Source organism: Anabrus simplex, chromosome 2, assembly GCF_040414725.1.
Source record: "Anabrus simplex isolate iqAnaSimp1 chromosome 2, ASM4041472v1, whole genome shotgun sequence".
Classification (NCBI taxonomy): Eukaryota; Metazoa; Arthropoda; class Insecta; order Orthoptera; family Tettigoniidae; genus Anabrus; species Anabrus simplex.
Window position 1 is genome coordinate 5,553,143 of NC_090266.1, and position 17,192 is coordinate 5,570,334.

General features: G+C 40.7%; 1 protein-coding gene across 1 annotated transcript in view; it reads left to right on the forward strand.

Annotated features, from left to right (window-relative positions):
* Positions 1-17,192, forward strand: part of LOC136863901 (dynein beta chain, ciliary-like) — a 5,220,903-nt gene that overhangs the window by 3,301,100 nt on the left and 1,902,611 nt on the right. Inside the window, exon 59 of the mRNA XM_068226514.1 lies at positions 10,341-10,469. Coding sequence (XP_068082615.1) covers positions 10,341-10,469 — 129 coding nt within the window. The remainder of the gene's footprint in view (positions 1-10,340; positions 10,470-17,192) is intronic.

Here is a 17,192-nt window from a genome sequence, read left to right on the forward strand (position 1 = left end):
GCTGAGCCCGAACGGGAGTCTGAGGAACTCATACAAGTTCCAGTCGGTGATGAAGGCAGTGAGGGGAATTGATCTCTTCGATAAGGGCACTTGGTAATAAGCCTGATTCAAATCCAGGACAGTGAAAAATTTTGCACCTGAGAACCATCCAAAACAAGTATGAAGGTCGGGTAGGGGAATAGATTGGAGTACAATCTTACTATTTAGAGACCTATAGTCAATCACAGCACGATAACCACCAGAAGGTTTGGGTACCAAGAACACAGGGGACGCATACGGGGAAGTTGAAGGTCTGATCACTCCGTCTCTCTCCATTTGATCAATGATTTTCTTTAATTCCAACATACGGGGTGGGGAAAGGCGATAAGGAGGGGATCGAACAGGCTGCAGGTCAGACAACTCAATGTCATACTCTAGTACGTCGGTCAAGCCTAACTTGCTAGTGAACACATCGGGAAATTCCCTGCAAAGATCACGAACTTGCTGTGCTTCGGCATCTCCTAAATGATTCAGGTCAAGCCGATCGATATCACTAGACTCATCTGACTCAGGGTAACCAGCACACAAAACTTTAGGCAATTTCAAGGGAACGTTAATCAATTCAAATTTCAGGTCAGGAGAAAATTTAAAAAAGAAATTTCGACACTGAGGATCCAAAACAACACCGGCCCAAGATAGAAAATTGGTACCCAGAATAATGTTACATGATAAATTGGATGTCACCAAGCACTTGATCTTCCAAGTGAAATTCCCAATCCTCAACTTGACCTTCACAGTCCCCAAAATATTTAAGAACTGACAATTAGCCGAAACGCATCTTAAGTTAGTGGGTTTTATTTCCGGAAGTTTACACGAGGATTTCTTTCGACAATACCAGGCATAATTCATCAAGCATACTGCGCTTCCAGTATCAAGAAGAGCATCTACGGGTTCATTGTTGACTTCAACAAATGTGCACGTGCCAGAGGAGGGGGCATGAGCAGAAATACTATTGCACCTAGGGGGACACACCGGTTTCTTACGAGATTCAGGGCTTACAAACTTAGAATTGGCAGACTTTGCCCTTTCCCTTTCTAGTCATTGAGTACCATTTCTGTCTACCAAGGGGCAATTTCTTTTAACATGCTGTCTAGAGCCACAGGAATAGCAAGCGCCTGGACCACGTCTAACGTCAGGCCAGGAATTTCTTAGATGATTTCGGGACCCACAGTTGTAACATTTACGGGCATTCACAACTTTAGGTGTTGACGGAAGAACGGGACAATTGGTAGTAGTAGGGGGAGGGAAATTCACAGGTCTGGAGGCATCCCCATGTTTGACATCTTCAGCAAAGGAACAGGCCTCTTCCAATTCTTGAAAGGTAGTAGGGCAACGGGTTAAGGAAAGATAGGAGCGGTACGCAGGAGATATTCCTTTTAAAATTCTAGAGACCATTTCACATTCTGGCACAGAAATTCTAAAAACCTTGCAAAAGAATCGCAGATCCAGCACATAAGTTAGCAAGTTCTCATGCAGGAACTGGGTCCGGAAACAGTGTTGGGGCACAAGACTTTGGAGAGCAAGAGAGGGAATAAATTTGGAAAGGACAAGTTCATGAAAGGTACTAATCGATAAATTTTTAGAGATAGCTTCAGAAATTTCTCTCTTTAGAATCCCTTCACAATGAGGGAAGAGGGCGCGGAAAATCCCCAAATCGTCAACTGAGTACACATTACCAGTCTCGGTTAACTCCACCAGAAACCGAAGGAATCGAATACACTCATCGATAGAATTTACAGAAAAGGACTTCACTCCCCGAAAGACTTCCTTTAAACAGTTAGGCGATGACGCCGAATTTAGCTTAGAGACTAAGGTTTCCAGTAAAGGAGCAGTCACACAGCACTGACCTTGGGCATGGGTCGAGGACGCAATTTGGTGGGAAGAGACACACTGGGTAGGTACAGAAGGGTTAAGTGCAGTAGAAATAGAACAATTCTCCATATCTCTGTTAATCAACAGCAAGTCTAAATCAGAGGTGATGCCAGAAACAACCGTTAACAATCTAGCACATTCTGACACAAAAACAGAATCAGGCTTAATAGATAATAAATCCAGAATTCGGCCCGAGTAGTGGTCAGCTCTGGCCCTCAGCCGGTTTACTTGGGCTTTAGACGGAGGCAATTCAATAAACTCTTCGCGAATAATATTAATTTCGTTAAGATTGTCACAGATCAGGTTAAGGTACTCACCCACTCGACTCCTGTCAATAGAAAATACATTAATGGGGACCTGGGAGTTGGCTGATAGCAAGGCAGCGCACTCAGCAACAGTACGGGCAGGTTCAAGGCCACGAATGGATAACTCGTACTCCAATTCGGCACGACGCAGGAAGGAGGGGTTCGTAACGGCACGCGCCATGGTAGCAAACATGGAACAAAATAATCAAAAAATTACACAAGATCCTTGCACTCCCTTTTACAATAGTTATTGACAATAACACTTTTAGTTTTTCAATTTTTGGTTTCCATCCACCAACATTCGCCACAGCACTGCACCAAGCAAGGGTAGGAGGGGAGGAAAGTTAGGCTGCACAAGGCAGAAACAACAGAGATTAGGCAGCAGAGCAACAACAGTGGAACAACAAACAACCACCGCTCTGATACCACTCTCACCGCTCACCACCCTCTAGGCACCCCGGTACCACCTAGGGGTGATGAGGTGAAAAACCTTATCCACCAGGGAGAGAGAAAAAGAGAGAGAGAGAGAGAGAGAGAGAGAGAGAGAGGGGGAGAGATAGAGACCCTGGTGAGAAGGTTGTTAGCGTGTCCGCCCCAAAATGGGAGTAATAGCGAACACGAAGAAGAAGATGGGCACAAGAAGAATAACACCGAAGTTCAAGCACAATTTAAAAACAAGAAAACATAGAAATAACTTACCGGAAGCAGCGAGGAAGACAACTAAAGGCCGTGGAAATTAATGCACAAGAAAATCAATGGCAGTGCTCCACCGAACGTGGCGAATGAAAACCAGCATTTACATGAAGTAAAAAAAAAATTTAATGGAAGGGCAAATAGTAAGTAACAAACCAAGTTATTAAGATGATAAGGCCTAAGTTTATTTTTAAAACATAATGGCAAAATGTAAATAAAATCAACATAAGGTTGAAAAATGGAAAAGGAAATTAACAATAAGTAAAATAAATTAGAATATACCCAGGTGGGGTTTTAAAGAAAATTAATTCATTACTAAATAACAATTAATGAAAAATAAATACTCTTTAACAGATAATAAATGGGGAGCTTTATGAAAACAACAAAGAAGGAAAGGGGTGACCTCCGTACCAAATAAAATGTAATCAGAAAACAACGGAAAACCAATAGACTCTCTTACATAAGTACAACTTGAAATAAAATGTGATCGATCACGGATAGTTATTTAATAAAAAACTAAGTTAACAATTATTCAATAAACTGGATCTTCAACGCGGTCCCTTCTAATAATTACCAGATTTGAAAACGTTCAGTTTACACCAAGGACAGTTTCCAAGGCAAACAGAATTTTACGTAAAAATACCTCCTCACGCGGGGCAAGGAAATGGTAACACAACATTTAAGGAGGAGAAAATAAATAAATTAATTTAAACAGTAAACGATACACTCAGCCCCGAAGAATAAAATCCAAGATCCACACAGGCACAACACGCCAGACAACAATTCACCCGACAACAATACACACACGAACCGTCGCCAAGGTAACCACAAGAAACAAGCAAGGCCTCCTAAAAACACGGAGGAAAAACAGGCCAGAGAAAATGATTAAATTCACCCAAACCCCAGAAGGGGGGGGGGGGGAGAAGAAAACATACCAAACGAATAAGAAAACAAAACACAGGAAAGCAAACAGAAAGCCGAAAGAGGTAAGGTTCGGTACCTTGGAGACTGTACCTTGGTTTACAAAGAAAGTTACAATTTAAAATGCCAAAGTAGATCAGTAAAATTTTAAATTAATAATTCCAATTTAGTTCATGGTGAACCTTCCACATTACTGTGATTAGTTGCCGAAACAGTTTTCCAGATTTTCGATACCACACACGCAAATAGGAATAAATTTAACGGCGAAGTCCAAATATTTATTATTATTATTATTATTATTATTATTATTATTTTTCCAGAAATCTTCGAAAATATCAAAATCCTCTTCAGGACGACGTTTAAAGTGTGCCAAACACTGGTACATACCTTTGGTGATGAAGAAATGAGAAGAATTTTAACCAGACATTGTTGATGAAGAAAACAGTCACACCGCCAGCATCCAGACCTCGTTGTGAAGTATCCAGACGAAAAATAAATCTAAAAACATGGTCAGAAAGAATGGCAGGAGGTCTCCAATTAGTTCATCTGGGGCAAATCCCCGTTATCGCGAGATTACGGTGGTTTCCAGCTACTCCACGACTCCATGACGCCGGACACAAAACCACACGAGCTCGCTATCATGGCTGACTCAAGCGAACTGCCTCTCGCGTCGGCAAGCAAGCGAGGAGGAGGCCAGTTTTGCCTGGTAGCAGGTCTGCGCATGCGCAACCAAACAGAGCTAGGAGATACTGCGCGCGGCCTACATTAGTTTAAAACGGTATGTCGAGCAGTCCATTGACACAGATATTCTAGGGCTCACAGGCCAGTTCAAAATGTTTATAAGGGGGAGGCTCACATTATTTAATATCGTCACAAAGCAAAGAGCATGCAACTGGATGTGATAGGAGTAAGTGATATTCGGGTAAGGGGAGATAACGAGGAAGAGATAGGAGATTATAAAGTGTACTTGACGGGTGTTAGAAAGGAAAGGGCAGAGTCTGGGGTGGGGCTCTTTTTCAGGAATACCATTGCACGCAACATAGTTTCTGTTAGGCACGTAAATGGGCGAATTAAGTGGGTAGATTTGTCAGTTGGAGGAATTAGGACTACAATTGTGTCCGTGTATTCAATATGCGAGGGTGCAGATGAGGATGAAGTTAACAAGTTTTATGAGGATTGAGTGACATCGTGGTGAGACAATAATTTAGGATACCCTCATTTGTTGAACATATATATTTGTGTGTGGGGACTTTTATCTGCAGTTATCGGCCATTGTTGCATTGCCGTTAATTTATGTGCCGGTACCGCGGCTATTTAAGATGCATTTAAAATCCATTATTACGTCAATAATTTTGATTTTCCTTATTGGCCCAATAAGCTAATCCTTGACTTGAGCATGCGTAGTGTCTCTCTTGAATGGAGCGCTCTGCAGTTGTTTTTCTGTCTCGTCAACTAGCGAGCGAGGAGTCTTGTTCTGAGCGAGCTGTGAGATGGACGCCATTAGCCTTGTTCCTTAAAAGACTTTGAAAAGTAACGAAATGGAGCTGGATACTCCCGGTTAGGCGGGAGATACAGTAGGCAATATGCCTAAATACGTTTTTAATCTTATGTTCCTCTAGTGATACTGATTTGGTATTTTACTGATTCTTTTAATTCTACTATATGAGTGTTGAGTGTGGGCCTGCGTGCCAAGGCAGGCAGTTTACCTCCGAAAACATGTTTCTGGTGTAAGTTTGTGATAAAGGATTACACTCATTTGGATACAAAACCACCATCATGTAAGTAATATTTATTCAAAAATTATTTTGGAGCAACGTCAATTTCAGTGGATTACTTGGAGGAGATATTGTTCACAGCCGTCGTCTTGGAATTTTCAAAAACATTATCTTGTCCGTTTACGAACCAACGTTATCGCTGTAATTTAATTTTAGGCCTAACTCGAGTAATCGCCAATGAAGTGTGAAATGAATCTGAACTCTATACCCGCTATTTGGAAATTTAATAGCCGACTGAAAAATTTAAATCACTATTGATAAAATTCTCATGTAAAAGTGATATGTAAATTTAATTACGAGGCGAATTGGAGACTCGCGGTGAGCATATGTGCATTATGTCCTTCCTACCTTGCTTTATTGAGATTGTTGTACCTTTTTTGTTTTCTGCTCCATATACGGTGTGCGTATAGTTCTGGTTGTCCGTATGGTTATTTTTATTATTATTGCACCGTGTTTTTCTCTCACTGCCTGTTTTCTCTGATTTTGAAATGCGTACTCTGATTGTATCTGATTTCATGTGATATTCCAAATTGTGTCTTGTTGCTATGTAATCCTTTCTTGCCGATATCTCCCGCGTTCGGTCTTATCTCATGTGCTCATTGTCGTGGTTCCAAGGCCACCTCGTAGTTAATTTAATAACGACCATCTTTGTCTTTTGTAAAATTATTCCTTATTGGAAATGCCACCTTCTATGAATTTAATCTCATGATATATGTATTTATAATTTTATTATTATTATTATTATTATTATTATTATTATTATTATTATTATTATTATTATTAGTCATGTCAGTACTACTCGGTTGTAGAAATCTGAAATTTCTTTGCCCGGCTCATGAACTCCGAGGTGATTAACGCTCACATTCCTTCTTCTTACGTAGTTTTGTTACGTCACTAGCCTAAATATTTATTATCTGGTGAACGCTAAAGATTTTGGCAGGCTTTGCCTATTATTAAAAAAAATTAATAGCTTGGGTCGTGAGTTGCTAGCTGACCTTTAGCGAGTGTTGTTCTGTTTATATTGTGGAACATATTTTTTTCTATTTCCCCTTGTAATATTGTATGAATTTGGGGAATATTTTTCTGGTTCCTAGTTATTAAATTTTGGTTCGTTTCTATAATTTATTTTGTAATTTTGGTTCTGCTTGCCACATATTTCTGGTTCGTGTGTATGGTGTGTATTGCCTAGTGATTGACAAAAGGAAGATTGAATCCTTGTTGCAACAAGTTAATTACCTATGGCCAGTAATTAATTAACAAAGGTATACCTTATAGTTTAAAATCTAATATAAAAATAATATTTTTATAAAAGGGATTTGTTAATGAGATTGTAAACCTCTTCTGTATTATAATTCTGCTACTGTTCTGTGTTAGTACATTTAGTAATATTATATTCATTTATTTACCTTATTGCTTCTTTAATTATTAAAGTTTTGAAAGTTGGAATCTCTTACTGTAAGTTTTAATGAATTCAGTTCATTTATTTAAATGTTAAGTGTTTTGAAAGAAAGTTATTTACCCTAGGCTATGAATTTTTTCTTTTCTCTTTAAGTAAACATCTTGTTTACAATTTTATTTCGTCTGTCATTTAGTAGTTAACAATGTTGACCTGGCAACCTGTCAATTGTTAACGTAAGATCCTGCCCTTTTCACTCCCTATTTTGCCCTCCACGCTTCGTATTTGGTGCTACTGCCCTTATGGTAAGTATTGTGTTTTGTTTTTATTGTTGTTTGGTGCATTTTCTGGTAAGGTTCCAATGGTCAGGGTCAACAGCCAGGATAAAATAGTGCTAATGGGCGATTTCAATGCGAGAGTTGGGAATAGAACCGAAGGATACGAAAGGGTGATTGGTAAATGTGGGGAAGATATGGAAGCTAATGGGAATGCGAAGCATTTGCTGGACTACTGTGCTAGTATGTGTTTAGCTGTTACGAATACATTATTCAAGCATAAGACTATTCACCGATACACATGGGAGGCTAGGGGTACCAGATCCATAATAGACTATATCTTAACAGACTTTTAATTCAGGAAATCTGTTAGGAATGTACGAGTTTTCCGCAGATTTTTCGATGATACAGACCACAATCAGATCTGTAGTGAACTAAGTATCTCTAGGCCTAGGGTAGAGAAAGTGAAATCTGTTTGCAAATGAATTAGGGTAGAAAATCTCCAGGACGAGGAAATTAGACAGAATTACATGGAAATGATTAGTGAGAAGTTTCAAACAGTAGACATTAAGCAGGTTCAGGACATAGCAAGTGAATGGGTGGCATACAGGGATGCTGTAGTAGAAACTGCACGGGAATGTCTAGGAACAACTGTGTGCAAAGATGGGTAAAGGCAAACATCATGGTGGAATGATGAAGTGAGAGCAGCTTGTAAACATAAAAAGAAGGCTTATCAGAAATGGCTTCAAACAAGGGCCGAGGCAGACAAGGATTTGTACGTAGATGAAAGAAACAGAGCGACACAAATAGTTGTTGAATCCAAAAAGTAGTCATGGGAAGATTTTGGTAATAACCTGGAAAGGCTAGGTCAAGCAGCAGGGAAACCTTTCTGAACAGTAATAAAGAATCTTAGGAAGGGAGGAAAAAAGGAAACGAAAAGTGTTTTGAGTAATTCAGGTGAACTCATAATAGATCCCTGGGAATCACTGGAGAGGTGCTGGGAATATTTTGAACATTTTCTCAACGTTAAAAGAAATCATCCTGGTGGTGTTGCGAACAGCCAAGCTCATGGGGAGGAGGAAAAAGGTGTTGGTGAAATTATGTTTGACGAAGTGGAAAGGATGGTAAATAAACTCCATCGTCATAAGGCAGCAGGAATAGATGAAATTAGACCTGAAATGGTGAAGTATAGTGGGAAGGCAGTGATTAAATCGCTTCATAGACTAGTAAAATTAGCGTGGAGTGTTGGTAAGGTACCTTCAGATTGGACAAAAGCAGTAATTGCACCTATCTATAAGCAAGGGCACACGAAGGATTGCAATAACTATCGAGGTATCTCATTGAATAGTATACCAGGCAAAGTATTCACTGGCATCTTGGAAGGGAGGGTGCGATCAGTCGTTGAGAGGAAGTTGGATGAAAACCAGTGTGGTTTCAGACCACAGAGAGGCTGTCAGGATCAGAATTTTAGTATGCGCCAGGTAATTGAAAAATGCTACGAGAGGAATCGGCAGTTGTGTTTATGTTTCGTAGATCTAGAGAAAGCATATGACAGGGTACCGATGGAAAAGATGTTCACCATACTGGGGGACTATGAAATTAATTGTAGATTATTAAAATCAATCAAAGGCATTTATGTTGACAATTGGGCTTCAGTGAGAATCGATGGAAGAATGAGTTCTTCGTTCAGTGTACTAACAGGTGTTAGACAAGGTTGTAAATCTTTCACCTTTGCTGTTCGTAGTTTAAATGGATCATCTGCTGAAAGGTATAAAATGGCAGGGAGGGATTCATTTGCTAGTTGCTTTACGTCGCACCGACACACATAGGTCTTATGGCGACGATGGGACAGGAAATGGCTAGGAGTGGGAAGGAAGCGGCCGTGGCGTTAATTAAGGTACAGGCCCAGCATTTGACTGGTGTGAAAATGGAAAACCACGGAAAAACATTTTCAGGGCTGCCGATAGGAGGGTTCGAACCTACTATCTCCCGAATACTGGATACTGGCCGCAATTAAGCGACTGCAGCTATCGAGCTCGGTGGGATACAGTTGGGTAGAAATGTGGTAAGCAGTCTGGCCTATGCTGACGACTTGGTCTTAATGGCAGATTGTGCCGAATGCCTGCAGTCTAATATCTTGGAATTTGAAAATATGTTCAATGAGTATGGTATGAAAATTAGTCTCTCGAAGATTAAATTGATATCAGTAGGTAAGAAATTCAACGGAATTTGAATGTCAGATTGGTGATACAAAGCTAGAACCGGTCGATAATTTCAAGTATTTAGGTTGTGTTTTCTCCTAGGATGGTAATATGGTAAGTGAGATTGATTCAAGGTGTCGTAAACCTAATGCAGTGAGCTCGCAGTTGCGATCAACAGTATTCTGTAAGAAGGAAGTCAGCTCCCAGACGAAACTATCTTTACATCGGTCTGTTTTCAGACCAACTTTGCTTTACGGGAGCGAAAGCTGGGTGGACTCAGGATATCTTATTCATAAATTAGAAGTAACAGACATGAAAGTAGCAAGAATGATTGCTGGTACAAACAGGTGGGAACAATGGCAGGAGGGTACTCGGAATGAGGAGATAAAGGCTAATTAGGAATGAACTCGATGGATGAAATTGTACGCATAAACCGGCTTCGGTGTTGGGGTCATGTGAGGCGAATGGAGGAGGATAGGTTACGTAGGAGAATAATGGACTCTGCTATGGAGGGTAAGAGAAGTAGAGGTAGACCAAGACGACGATGGTTAGACTCGGTTTCTAACGATTTAAAGATAATAGGTATAGAACTAAATGAGGCCACAATACTATTTGCGAATCGAGGATTGTGGCGACGTTTAGTAAATTCACAGTGGCTTGCAGACTGAACGCTGAAAGGCATAACAGTCTATAATGATAATGTATGTATGTATATTAGGGATCGAATATCTTGGTCCTGGTCATTATTTCGGAGCTATATTGACTCGTTTAATTCATTGGAACCTAGTATACATTTGAATTATATAATTATGCTATAAGCTGAGAATTTACTTGATAGCTTTTTCATGATTGATTTGTTTTAGGCAAATTTAACAGAGTTGAAGTCATTTGGGGCGCCGCCTTCTGCAGTGACCAATGTGACAGCTGCTGTGCTCGTGCTCTTAGCACCTGGAGGGAAGGTTCCTAAGGATCGCAGCTGGAAAGTTGCTAAGGTCAGTGGTTTACTTTAGGCATGACGGCTTTCAGCGAGGCATCCACTTCCATATTGTTCAATCTTTCTTAAGTTTGTCCCATTAACTGTAAGTTATACAATTGCAAATTGGAAGTGATTGTGAGTGACAGCAGCATAATCAAAAGCCACCATATCAGCGACCGGCGAATACTGAGTAGTGCCAAAACTCTCCGCCGGTGTCCATAGCCACAACCTTCCACCGGTTGCTTTGGTGTAAGGACTTGGGCCATTGGACTCCATTACATTTACTCGAGTCAGAAACGTACAAAATATATACATACACAATATTAAGTTGAGTCACACCACGGTAGACAAAGAGATAAGCATGCAATCAGATAGTTACACCTTAATCTGGGGCTTTCCGCCGCCTTGGATCTCGAGCTCCAGAACGAAGACGACCGAGAGATCTCCACACACACCAGCTGCAGCCGAACAAGACTGCAGTGGTTTTCAAGAAGCTTTCCCAGGGTCATATAGCGGGTTCTCTGCATCTCACGACGAATATCTGATGGGGCTGGTAGAGTTTTAACAGAGGTGTAGGCCACAGACAACATGTTTCATTGAGCGCTTTGTCAACTTTTCGTGTGCGTATTTGTACCAACTGGGCAGGCATATTCTCCAGTACTGTCGTTCGTAGGGTTGTTGGTTGAGAGCTCCACGTGATACCAGTGGGGTATGTTATTCCTAGCTTCCATCTTCAACCTCGTATTCCGGTAATGCTGCTTGTAAGTCAGAGTACGATCGATAGTGATATTTTTGATGGGGCGAAACCTTGCCATGAGATGTTAAATGAAATTCACATAGTTGGGATTTTGCTGCGTTTGGACGAAGGTGATTGTTATAGTAAAAGGCATAAAATTCTTTAAACGCACCTGTAAGGCGGGCTTCAACATCTTCAAAAGATATCCCTTAACTTGTTAACGCCACATCGTCGGTATACCTGAAGTGGTTGGCCATTTGTGTAGACATTAAATAACTGGTGAAAGAATTCTTCCTTGTGGTAAGACATTTCTTTGACATCGACTACGTTGTCCGTGTAAATCTCCATAATATCTTGTGTTTTAAAATAGACTTTGAATAAATTTGGTGAAAACTCAATTATTAGTGTTTCCATAGGTCGTTGACAGCGTCATTGGCAGCAGTCAGATCATTCAAAGCTACTGCTGTGAATTTCCGGGTTTCAAAACCATCCTCAGTGAATTGTGTGCAGTTTTTCCTGCTTATAGCTGTATTAGACATGGCTCAGATTTTAAGGAAGTGACTCAACAGGAACTTTGGCCTGTTGTTTATTGGTTCAGTTGACATGTTTCAAGGTTTTAAAATAGGTACGACACGTGATTTCCTCCAGATTTTGGGAAAATTACGGTATTTTACACTTTTATTGAAGAGTTTCAAGGCCCATATGCTTGCTTTAATATGCTCTAATCTGATGTCATCAGTCCCGGCTGCCTGACCTCTCTTAAAATTCTTAACTGTTATATTGTTCTTTAAAGAGCAGTAAATAAATTGAGAAGCTGTATATGTAGGGCTATTTATGAAATGAATTATTTGTCTAATAGCAATTCCGTCTTGATGTATTATTTTCTACATATTAACGGTTATATTTCGTTCGTCTGGTTGTTGATGTCAGTGAGTTTTCTCCTTTTCTTTGTTTTACAACTTGTTTAAGTCGAACCGACACATTACGGCCTAGGAGTGGATTTTAGGCACAACCCCTGCAGGGAAAGCCCGTCTGTCTCACAGCTGGACGCCCATCTCGCCTTTATATCGTAACTTATTTTATCTTTTACTTCTTTTCGTGCTTTTGAAATAACCTGCTGGTAATGTAAGGGAACTTTAATAAGAATCTGTAATTCTATTTATTCAATTATAGAAAACGTGCATATGGTTGCACATTCCCGGCATTCAGAAACCGTAAGTCACTTGCCCTCAACCGACTCAGCCACAAAGACAGCTTAACAGACGCCCCCTTAATTGTGGCCGTTGCACATCGAAAGTTACTATCCATGTGGAAGTCGTCAATGATGCTTTACGGCGCACGTAGCATACATTCTAAACTTTCTCCATAAATTAGCAAAGATTCAATGTACTGTTCATAGCAATACAATAAGTGGCGTAATATGACCAGGTAGGTGTGGATGATTATTTGTTTGCTTAGAACTCAGGAGGTTCTGGATTCGAATCCCATGCTGGTCGTCCTGGATTTCACCTTAATAAAAGCTCATGTCCGATTTCCTTCATAATCCCGTCCTTAGAGGAAAGACGCACCTCATAAAACCAGAGTCAAGAAATTATTATTATATCCACGATGTAATGGAGCGACCCTTCGTGGTTGATTCGAACGCTCCTGAGTCATACATTTTGCATTCCATCCCTTAACCCATTCAGCCACGAAGTGAAGGTACGTAATACTACCTAGAGATTTAATACTTAAGTATGGCTGTTCCACCTCCAAAGTGAATACCCGTGTAAAAATGTTCAGTGATCCAGTATGGCGGAACTGCGCATGGTAGACTCTCCATCAATCAATCAGGTATTGATCATAAGGAGAAATTTCAAGTTATTTCGTGTTTATAAAACTATATTATAAGGATATATTACTAAATAATCCCGCCAGGTTCGAGAGTTTAAACCGTATTTCGTTAATTGGGCTGGATGTATGTGTCGTGTTCATCATCATCGCACACAAAATATCTGCACCTGTCTAGCATTTCATTTTGTGTTGCCTCTCTTCGAAATACACTGGGCTGATGATTTGTTGCATTGAAAGCACATTAATATTTCACCTTGTAAGACCTGGCAGTTATTGCATCAGGCAAGAGGAAGGTCCCACTCACCTAACGCAATGAGACTCGTGGCTAGATTATTGAAAGGCGCATGGCCAATTGGTTGAGTGTCCACATGAGAAATTAGGAAGACACATGTGTGTTCAATAGGCCAGTTGTTCAGTCGTTCAATCTTCCTTGTTATCGGAGTAACTATCTATTCACGATGATGATGATGATCAATGTTATTTAAAGGGGCCTAACAGTAGTAGGGAAAAAGGGTTCCTGAATCCGGTGAGTCAGCATTTTTTCTGCTGCGTCAGCACCCGAGGCCATTGACCCCGGCCAAGGTCATTGACCCCGTGACGTCATGACCAGGTGCTTGTGTTTGTAAACAATGCTACCTGCTTTTTGACAGCTGTCAAGCTAACAGCTGCCATCTTTAAACAACAACGCATCGCTAACCTAAGTGCTGCCATCCTTACGGCACTAAACCTCGCGGCTATCACCTTCGGCATGTGGTGGCGGGAAATTTGAAATTCCACGTGCTTTCTTGACAGCGGCCATCTTTAAACAAAGCCACGTGCTCTTTTGACAGGTGCCATCTTTAAGCAACAGACGATCGCTAACCTCAGTGCTGCCATCTTTACGGCACTAAAACACAAGGCTGCAAACGTAAGCACGTAGGCGCGCGAAATTTGAAACTCCACGTGCTCTTGTTTGTAAACAAAGCTATGTGCTTTTTTGACAGCTGCCATCTTTAAACAAGAAATTATCATGCTGCCATCATAACGGGGCTAAATCCTCATGGGTGCCACCTTAGCCACGTGGTGGCGGGCAATTTGAAATTCCACGTGCTCTTGTTTGTATACAAAGCAAGGTGCTTTTTGACAGTTCTCATCTTTAAACAAGAGAGCATCATGCTGCCATCATGACGGTGTTAAATCTTCATGAATGTCACCTTAGGCATGTGGTGGCGGGCAATTTGAAATTCCACTTGCTCTTCAAAGCCAGGTGCTTTTTTAACAGCAGCAGTCTTTAAACAACAGCCGATCGCAAACTTCACTGCTGGCATATTGATGGGGCAAAATCTGCATGGCTACCACTTTACACACGTGGTAGCGGAAAATTTGGAAATTTCCTTGTGCTTTTTTGACAAGCCACGTGCATTTTTACAGCTGCCATCGTTAAACAATAGACGATTGCAAACTTCACTGCATTCCCGATGCTTAAGAGAGCGGGCCTAACCTTACATCTGCCATCTGAAGGGGGCTATCGTTAATTTTACGGACAAACGCCCTTCCTGACGTCAATTGCACAAGATGGCGACTATAAATAGGCTCTTATTTGACGGCCTAGGGACGCTTGCGCAAGACGGCTGCTATACATAGGCTCTTATAAGAGGGCCTAGGGATGCTTGCGCAAGATGCCGGCTATCTAATTGCACAAGATGGCTGTTATACATGGGCCCTTTTGTGACGGCCAAGGGAGCTTGCACAAGATCGGGGCTATACACAGACTCTTATGGAGAAAGCTGTCTTAGAGGCTACTGCGAAATATGGCTGCTATACACAGGCTTTTATGGTGAAAGCTAGCTTAAAATCTACTGCATAAGATGGCGGCTATACATAGGCTGCTATGGCCTCTTCCTGCTCCAATTCCTCCTCTGTTACGGCGTAGCGTTATGACGCTATCGAACAAGTTTAAACATGCGATCCTATGTTGAGCACGTGCTATTATTCTGCTTTTAACCTGCAGCGATGACGCCATCATAGATGTGCATGTTTAGACTTGATTGTTGTGAAGGCTACTTACTGACTGAGAGCTTCAGTCTTCGAGATACAGTGATAGAGAGTAGAGCTCAAACATGACAAGAATATTAATAGTTGAAGTACAAGGCTTCAGAATAAATGCCAACAAATTTGTGTTTAAGGAGGTTGCTGTGGTGAATTGCAGTGTGCTGTGGGCACCAAAACATGTTAGTTTAGTATTTAGCCCACCTTTCCCTTACTGTCTGCAAACAGATGAAGATAAAAAGCACACTCAATAGATCGAAATAACATTAGGTTTGCAGTGGGAAGTAAAAGGAATACCTTATCGTTTTCTGTCCTTACTGATGAACGCACATTTGTCAAGATCAAGTCTTGTATTTTGAAACGGTTGTGAAGAGGAGGAATGGTTGCGTGAGTATCTACCATCATCGTGTGAAATTATCGACATGCATTTATTAGGGTGTCCATAATTTAAAACTCTTTTGAAGGAGCATAGTAGAGAAACAAGTAAACAGTCTCTACAACATGTGTGTATGCTCTTTGATTGGCTGTGTTGCAGTGCATGCCGGGAGGTGAAACGCATTTATAAAATGCAGTGACAAAATAACGTTTGTTTGAAAGAAACATTTGTGGAGCCAAGACATCATGTCATTTCTAACTGATACTACGTGTAACTCAGTTGAGAAGGTAATCGTAAAATTTTTGCATGCAAAAAGAAATTATACACTTTTACTGAAGAAGAGTTAAGTGCATTAAAAAAGGCATATTTGGTTAATGTATCTGCGAATGCTGTAAAGAAGATTTGGGATATGGTGCCTCGTGAGTGGACTCAAGATCCTGCTTTGTCAGAGCTTCAAACGTGTAGTTTACATCATGAACAAGTGAGTTTAGGTAGGAGACCTTCAGTGAGAGAGTGTCATACATGTCAACTGGTTAAAATGTATCACGGACCTAAAACGTCGCTTATAAACTGCTATTATGGCTGCGAAACAAGTAAACAAGGAAAAGGTGAAGAAAAGTGATGGGAGAAAGGTGAGGAAGCATGCTGGGCATGTGCTATTCAATAAAGTTATTGATCTTCTTCTCTTGGAGCTTCATCTCGCTAGCTACGAGTACTTGACGTTCGTCTGGCACGTGGTGTTCCTGGTAATAATATGTTAGATGCTGCCTGCTGCTGAGCGTAGAATAGTGTTGAAATCCAAGTAACTTGAGAAAAGGAGAACAATCCTTGTTGTAAATCTCTTTGCCTTGATCGGATTGAAGAAGCCTTGGACAGCGTTTCGATTCTTCGACAATATGTTTAAATGCTTCTTTGACTGAGCTGCTATCTTACAACGCACAGGTTGCGCAAAAGAAGTTCCAGTACACATCGATAACAGTACGTATATACTTATACCCCTTATTGCTGGAGGCATGTGGAATCATTTCTACTAGTCTGCTTTCCAGAGATCACCGTTTCCTCGAGTAATAACGCGTCTGCGACAGTAGGAGCGACGTGCTGGCTTATGCAACTCATGTGTGGTGTTCACCTGTACAGGTGAGATCATCTCTTGACGAGCCATGACAAAATAATACCGGGATATAGTAATTCTGTTTCTATTCGTAGAATTTCTTATTCGTGACCTGTGTGACCAGCATATTGCGATGCTCTCAGAAGATGTAATCGTTCAACGAGTAAGTGTTGTCATTCCAGTATCTTACATCCACATACGGCAACAAAGGCTTGTAGATAACATGAAGCCGACGTGCAGTAGGAAACAGCTTAACTAACGACACTTGTAACTCTTATTTGCAGTTAGAGCTTCTGTTCTCTTGTAATTATGTCATGTTGCGTCAGTAGCAGAAATATTGCTTTATATTTTTTTAAGATCATCTTGTAAAATTATATCCTTGTCAGCTATTCGTGAGAAAAGAAGTTCTAAGTGTCCTTTCGTAAGTTATTAAGTAACACCTTTTACAAGAAGTTTGTTGCTATTAACCTTAATATTTCAATTTCCTACACAGGAACAGTCGTCTTCATAGCGAACACCATAGGTAGTGTCAGTTTGTCCTGAATCGAGTTTTTCTGTATAAGGTGCAAAGAGATATCCATAGGTATCTTGATAAAAGTTCTGAACTGATTAGGATACTCTGGCGTGATCATAACCTCATACAATTGTTGTAGAT